This window comes from Notothenia rossii, assembly GCF_949606895.1.
Source record: "Notothenia rossii genome assembly, chromosome: 11".
NCBI classification, from domain to species: domain Eukaryota; kingdom Metazoa; phylum Chordata; class Actinopteri; order Perciformes; family Nototheniidae; genus Notothenia; species Notothenia rossii.
This window is the reverse complement of record NC_136910.1, coordinates 33,595,722-33,604,245: the sequence shown is the minus strand read 5'-3', so window position 1 is coordinate 33,604,245 and position 8,524 is coordinate 33,595,722. Positions and strand designations below refer to the sequence as shown.

The window sequence follows — 8,524 nt, the reverse complement described above, 5'->3', positions numbered from 1 at the left end:
CCCCTGTGCAATTCCAGTCTCACATCTCACATCACATCGTCATTAACAAATAGACCGAAAACATAAAAAAATAATACTTTATTCCGAGTGTGCTTGCTTTTCTCTTTGAAAGTCATCACATAACGGCATTGTAATACACGGTTCGGCTGCATTAAATATTACATATCTGCCGTAGTTCTCTATTTATAGAGCCCTGATGAGAAGACTTCTAGACAAACATGAGGAATTGCCGCCAACACTGAAAACGGGACGTGGATCATAAATATATCAGCAATAAAACAACATCTTACATTTCTTTTCACACAATACGTCTCTTTGCAGGATCAACACTAATTCGGCTGACTTTTATATTTGATCCAATTGGTAGATAGGCTGTATTTACACCATAAAGGTGCACTCCTGATATAAAGGGACACCTGGTGGTTAAAGCATGTTATTGAATTTCATTATTTTTATTGTTAGATATTAATAGGATCCCTATAAAGTATATTCATTACTCGTTATTCTCTACCAATAGTTAATTAAAGACTGTATATAATGACTATTTTGCACATCTGTTTCAAGATTTCAAGATTTCCTAAGGTTTATTGACATATCATATTCACAAACGGTGTAGTTATGCAATGAATGAAAAACTTGTGTCGCAGGTTCCTCAATAGTGCATTACAAGACATCTATCATTATTTGTGCATACCTCCAGCAATGTTAACTATGTTGAAGCACTTATTTTAACTAATATTATACATATGTATTATACTCTTATAGGATGTATATAGATATTTCATCTCCGGCCTTGTCAGGTATTAAGCAATCAATAAATAAAGAACACAGAATTATTCAATATAAAACACAGAATTTGTGTGATTATACTAAATGATTTACAAATAAACACCACTGCATATTTACAACTGTTACACATGCTGATGTAACGCAAATGTTTCCAACTTGGGATCAATAAGGTATATCTTATCTTAAGATGATCGATGGCTACTGCCATATTTGCAAAATTTGCCTCTGAACCTTGACAAGTGCATGTTTTAGGCTTAATAATAATAAAAGACATTAAGAAAAAGGCATTTTAAACAGTCATTAAAAAGCAACACAATCTACCTGCATTGCATTACTCTAAACGTGTAATAACGTGCTTTAACCAGTAGGTGGTTTGGGTTAAAAAGCTGTCAAGTTTACAGTGTTAACAAAATAAAATATACTGCTGTTTCTGGTTTAGTTTACGACGGATATATTTAGTTATTGTTTTGATATTTGTAACACAAAAGCAATGGAAAAAACCCACAGCAACACAGAAAAGATGGTCTTAACATGACCCAGCGGTCTAGTAGTTAATAAAAAACAAGAATATCAAAACAAAATATTACTACTAACTTTATTGTGAAATTCAAACTGAACGGTAAAAGAATAGTTTCCGGTCTATTCTGAGCCCGATCTCTGTAGATAAATAAAAATAAAGAACTACGACAGATGTGTAATATATTTAATGCAGCCGAACCATTTATTACAATGCATTCGTGTGATGACTTTCAAAGAGTAAAGCAAGCACTGCTGAATAAAGTATGATTTTATCTTTTACGAAACATTTTTTTTCATATGGAATGCAGTTGGAGGTGAACCAATCACAGAGCTTGTGAACTAATCTTGGGGTTTGTCAAACAGAGCACATGGTGTAGTCCTAAACGATAGCTGGGGATTCTGAAGACGTGAAGACACTTCACCTCAAATTGCTCCTGTGGGGATTGTCCACAGTATTGAGTATGTAAGTCGCTTTGGATAAAAGCGTCTAACAAGTTACATGCAATGTAATGTAATGATTGGCCAGAAGACATTATCAAAGATGTTCTATTGAGAAGACGATCACTACGTGACAAAAGTTTTCAAAACCGTTTCTGGTCTTCAGTATTTCCAGACAAGTGGCTACTGAAATCAATCTTACTAACTGCTGTCTATGCAATTCTCGGCGCGAGTTGGCGGACTTTATTTAGCTTACTTTAACATCATTTTTCATGGTGGGGCTAAGCCATTTCTTGGTATGGGTGTCGCCTTCCCCAGCCATACCCTAGCTTTGCCACTGGTGGGATGTATGGGGCGGGCCATTCTGCAGTATGCGTTAAATGCGTTAAATATTTTAACGCAATTAATTCCAAAAATGTATTACAGCCGTTAACGCGATAATTTTGACAGCATTAATATATTTATATAAATATATACAATTTCAGAATCAAACAGAGCACTCTCATAATAACGTAACACTATCAGAGACTGGAGACTGAGATAAGTCTGGCCGTGCGTCACAACTCTTTGAAACATCTCTGTTCCCGGAAATGCATCCACGAAGGAGCCGTGGAGGACCGTGGAGGACCCATCAGTGTATCCTCGGTTATAGCTCCTCCGGAGAGCCTCCTCGACGCTCGATCCTCGGTCCTCGAAGTGCATTTAGAGAAATGAGATGTCCTTCAACATGGCGCGCTAAAATTCATTTCCGGGTCACTACCGGAGGACCGAGGAGTCGAGAAGTCGAGGAGGGGGATTTGATGAAATGAGAAAGGGCCCGGACTGCGGTGGTTTGTTGATACATGTCGTCTTCTTCTGTTTGCTTTAACCGAGGCTACGTAGTTATGCAGCGCCCCCATTGTCAGTAAATGGAAGTACTACAAAGAACCCCGTTTAGTGCAATTAATTCACAAGTTTTGTTATACACAGTTCAGAAAAAGTTACCGAGGTCCGGACCTCGGTGACCTCAATGATGGATACGGCCATGCAGATAGGTGCAAAGAGGAGTTGGTTTATTGTGCCCCAATGTAAATCCTAATGTGAGAGTTAAAGGACGGTCAACAATATAATGTACCTTAGTCAGTTGGATTTATTGTGGCATTTATTTTTTATTTAAGTGAATTTATTTTTATTTCAGTTACTCATTTGTGTGTTGTATGCAGGTGTGAGACATTCCAAATGTTAAAAAAGTGAGCACTCCAAGAATGGACAACAGTTTGCCAGGGTAAAATAAAACATTGTCAACATATCATTTTGTGCCACAAGAAGCAGAATGTTTTAACAGTACCACAGGGCTCGACAGTAACGGTTGCCAGGTTGCCATTGGCAACCATTCAGAAAAAATTTCAACCACTTCTTGGCCTTTGGTTGCCATCAGTGGCAACCCGTTTTTAACATAAAGAAATAAGCAAACAGCAAAATGTGCACCCCAAAATAAATAAATGTTAATTATTTGTTGTATTAAGAGTGATATTTAATTATTGTTATGACCAGTCGGAACCTGATACTTAAGTTGCACGTGCATTGGTGCATGTTTACTCGCGTTCGCCGTGTGTTTGTTTTACAAAAATTATGAAGCAAATTAAGTTGTTTGACTGTGGGATAAAAGGTTCGGCCAACCCGTCAACATCTCAAACGAATGTTCAAAGTGATTCAACTGATAAAGCGCAAGGTGAACCCGAACGAAAAGAGGAAATGGGTAAAGTCTTGGGAGCATCGATGTATAATAAGAACTGGATAAAGCGTGGGAGGTGGGGCCTCATTAATTCCTATGAGAGCTGCTTATTGGCGCATGAAGATAAAATGGACCAACTTTTGAGAGAGCGAAACTTCACTCATGCCTGAGAAGTACCCGTATGTGCACTCATAGAGCATGCGCAACTTTTGCCCCCCAAAATGCTCGTTCATATTAAGCACGTCAATTTGTACACGTAACAGCACAGCGCGTTCATGACAGGATGGTACTGGATTGTTATATGATGGATTTTGATATTAACGAGGCGGCCGCGGCAGTTAGCAGCTAGCGGCTAGCTAATTTACACATAAATCGTTATGTACTTTTATATTACGCTGATGTAACAGGATCTAGTGATATCCAAGCAACAGAGCTTAATTTAGCATGATACTTGTGTGGGTTGTACATGAAACCGCTTGGTAATATAAAATATATATATATATATATATGTCATTTCATTTCAAACCTTTATTTATCCGGGTGTATCCCATTGAGATCATTGATCTCTTTTTCAAGGGAGACCTGCTCAAGTAGGTTCCACATGAAACATAAAAAACATAAACAGAACAACAAAAGGACATTTTACAGCATCATTACAGGGATTACAATTTACATAACTATCCACATGAACAGGTACCAACAGCTTCCGATTGAGTAGCATCCAACCAAGCTTTAAAAACATTTAGTGGCATCAGATTGCTCAGTATATGTTGTATATGTTGGTATATATATATATATATATATATATGTATATATATATGCGTATATATATATATTAACTAACCATCAATTCTTCAATCGCAGTCACTGAGGAACTACTCATTAACTAACCATTAACTATCTAGTCGTTCCTCAGTAACCAAGCAGTAACTACAGAGGCGCGGGAAGGTATTTTGAGTGGGGGTGCTGAGGTGCTGGACTCCAGTGAACACTATTACGGGCACTATAGAGCACGCACAAAAAAACTCCCCACACGCAAACACACAGTAAACCCGCGACTGTTACAATGAAGGCTCGATAATCAGCTCACGGCATATAGGCAGGGGTAAAGTGCTATTTTTTACGAGTGGGGAGCGGACCTCACCTCCTCTAGGGGGGTCCGGGGGGATGCTCCCCCGGGAAGATTTTTTTTAAATATTGAAGTTAAAAGCATCAATCTGGTGCACTTTCAGAGCAACATTAAGAGATCTATGGATACATCTCTCAACACCCAGATGAAACACAACTGTAAGCAGATGTTCTTTTTCTTTATGGATATTTTACAAATCACTCCCCTTTCAAACTGTATTCTTGTTTTACTGCCATATAGTATTTCATACTTGTTTTTCCTTTATTCTCTTATTTTTTTTATAACTATAATGATCATTTGAAGGTGTGCCGCGGAAATAATCTTTTTAATAATTTTTGACCAAACCGTTTGAGACCCACTGAGATAACTTAGACTAAAGTTAACTATCTAAACACTCAGAGAGTCCTTTAGCTCACCTGAGCCTCTCAGTCTGAGAGGAGAGCTCTCCTCCAGCTTGTTGTGGAACAAACAGCTCCGTATGTCCGTTAGTGCAGCTAGCTAACCAGATGCTAACAACACGGTCCCTGCTGCTGGCACCGGTCCCTCTCTCTCTCCCCCTCTCTCACACACACTAGATGCGCTAATCCGCACACACACAGAGCCGCGAGCTTGAATGACACAAGCACACTTTTATTTCCATCATGCCTCTGTTGCATTCACTGAACACGGGAAATTACAGTCCTGCCGTCCGTGTCTTGATGAGGTTCACGTAAAGCACGGTTAATGTATTATATTATTGAGGTAGAATTGTCCGGGGCTACAGAAAAAACATTCGGGGCAGCCCAAAATATCATTTTACCAACAATGTGGAATTTATTGGCTACATATTACACAGATTATGCACAGCGGGAGCAGCAATAACCGTCAAATAATAATTCAGACAGGGGAGCTCCGCACCCCCTGCCTGCCGCTAAGGGGTGCTGCAGCGCCCTCAGCACCCCCCTTCCCGCGCCCATGAGTAACTAAGCACATTTTGTGTATCTTATTGTAAAGTGTTACCAGCATAGGACACCAAACCAACTGAGACCCGTCTGTCCGCCGCATCTACGCACTGTACAACACACATACCTACACACTGTAGGCTACAACCAAGCGGCAAACTCTGTGGGAGAGCCGGGACGCCAATACGGAAGTGGCACACACTGCAGTTCATATATTGGCCGATAGGGACTGACTGCAGAAAGGACCAATTTCCATATACCCCCATGTTAACATGCCCAACTTTACAGCAGAAAAAAACATGTTTCTACCCATTGATGCAATAAATATTATTATGAATATAGTTAGATTCCCCCTTCATGATTATGGATCTGTGAGTGAATTGTTTTCTAACACGACCCTTTTATTTATATTAGGTCTTAAAGTTTTTGAATAAATTAGGGCGTGGTCACATTGAGTGACGGCTCTGTGAAGTGACTGCTGCTGTTAGCTTCTTGTCTCTCTGCTAGCTGCTCCGTGAAGCTACAGGCACTCTGCCTGTTCAGCTCATCCAGGGAACACAACTTGCCCCCGGCCGTGTTTGTTTGTTCTTCATGCTTATATATCGGACTATTGTGACTCGCTCTGCGGTTGAAACAGAAGGTGCATGAATGCGGTTTTGCGGTAAGTGAAATTCGAGTACTTATTTATGTGTTAATGATTTTAATCAGCTACGTAATTAATGTTAAGGCTTGGGTTAGCGTGTAAGAGAGTGGTAGCTACATCGGTACTAACGATGCTAGTAGTAGCCTCCAAGTTAAAATCATAGACTATATTTATAAAGGTTAAAACGAAATAGACAAGTGTTAAGCGTTAAGTGGGATAATACTGTTGAACAAACGGCTTCTGTTTGAGGTTGATAAAATAAGGTCATCCTTGTAACTTAGAGAGATGATTATTATGTAGGTAGGAACTGTATGCATTGCTAAGGTTCATTTAAATTGGCTATGCTCAAGTATGTAGACAAGCTAATGTCAAAGTAGTGTATGTGAAATCAACCTCACAATAAGATGTATGTATATTACAATTATTAATGTCATATTTCAAGATGATTACTTAGATACAGACAATATGGTTGGTTTAGCTGGAGTTCATTATTGAGCCTACACGTTAACATCTGAAGAACAAACCCAACCTTGTTGTTTTTATGAATTGTATTACCAAATTGGTATCAAATAAACAGTAAGCATTGGTAACACAACTTCCAAAGTTACAGTAGAATAAAAAGGACCCTGACTCGGACAATACACAAGCCAACCTGTTCAACAGAAGAGAATCAGTTATATTGTTTGTACACATGGTACTTTACATATATATCTGTTTGTTTAAGGTGTCCAGGTGATGCAGACAGGCTGGACCAGAGAGTGAGAGACAGAACTGGACTCCTCACAGCAGTGAACTTCAGCACAGGTACAAAGACTCTTTTTTTCATACTGTACAAATAATCAAGAAAGATATTGGTTTAAATAAATAATAAAAAATGTACTTTAATACACTGATATACATTCCATTAAACAATACTAGATCACCTACATATCAGTGAAGTTGAGGGTTTTTTCCATGCAAAAAGTTACATTTAGATGTTAACAAGCAATGTGATTTTGTCAGCTTTCTAATTTAATGTATTGAAGGCAAAGATATTTAACACATAGTGTTAAACTGATACTATTTATCTCTCAATATTGTCTGTAAAAAACGTGATAAAAGTTATTCTTTCAGTGAGACAACAGAGCAAGCTTCTACAGTTGCATTACGTTTTGATAACAGTTAAATATTATTTTGATAAGATATATTTCAATGTTGATGAACTTCATACTGTTCATTCATAATCTGATGTCTTTGTAGCTCACTGTTGAAATAAAAAAAAAACTTTAAAATTACAAAATAATTATATCTACAGCCCCTAAACACACAAACACACCGCTTTCATAAATAACGCACTTGTTCTGCAATAATATGTTTTATGTTTCCTGTCATTTTTGTTAGGAAAAGACATGCCTGAAAGACACAACATTTTCTCCTTCTCTGAGGGTCAAGAAGAACATCCAAGAGGAAAATTAAAAGCTGACGCTATGAGATTTTAAGACCAGTACAGGAAATTCACTAAGAAACTACTTTTATTGTAAAAACAGTCAGCTGATGGAATGCACCTATTTCCACATCTACACTCCATCCGCCGATTATTTCTATTTGCCTTGCTTTATGAGCTTCACATCACTTGTACATTGTACCACAGAGTTTGCAACGTCACAAATAAATGGGGCCATTCTTCAGTCAGATGTGAATGTGTAATCTAACATTTTCAGTAAGAATAATGGACGAAAGGAGTCCAAATACAAATACAATTTATTGAAATGTGAACCAAAAGTTAATCTAATATTTTAAATAAAAAGCACATACGGACAGAAGGTGTAAACCTATTAAATGTATAAGTAAACACATTTACTCAAATAACGTGACAGACTAGGCCTGTGCAGTTGGTATCAGCTTTGCCCAGCATGGGCTCCTCCATCAGGCCTGGTCCTCCATGCTGAGGAAAGACCCTCAGTCCTCTCCAAACCAACAGACAGGACGTCCATCACACGGAGGTTTCTCCCTGAAGTCTCTGCAGCTCTATGGACACCACGCTGTCTCAATCCGTCCACACTGAATATGAGAGGGGGAAAATGAAAATAATAAATGCTTTAGACCAGGGGTGGAGAACCTTTTTCCTCTCAAGGGCCATTTCAATTTTTCCAACATCCTCCGAGGGCCGTACAAATGATTGACCTCTGCTTAAAAATACTAAAATCACAGCCCATTAATTTTGCCTTTCTTTCATGCTGTGCAAAGAAAAAGCAACCTCTTAATCCAGATATCTTACCATGACTCGCGCATGCACGTGCACGGTTGTGGCATGACCACCAAAACAGAAATATATGGACACAAGATGTGTGAAAATGTATTTAGTTTCCTAT

The 8,524-nt window shown here is 38.5% G+C and overlaps 1 protein-coding gene across 1 annotated transcript in view; it reads right to left on the bottom strand.

Annotated features, from left to right (window-relative positions):
• The window catches only part of b3galt9 (beta-1,3-galactosyltransferase 9), a gene marked incomplete at its 5' end in the record, with an annotated part of 6,134 nt that extends 3,362 nt beyond the window's left edge, over positions 1 to 2,772 (bottom strand). The window contains 1 exon segment of the mRNA XM_079659935.1: positions 2,731 to 2,772. Within this exon segment, the coding sequence (XP_079516061.1) occupies positions 2,731 to 2,772 (42 nt within the window).
• Between the last annotated feature and the right edge of the window lie 5,752 nt (positions 2,773 to 8,524).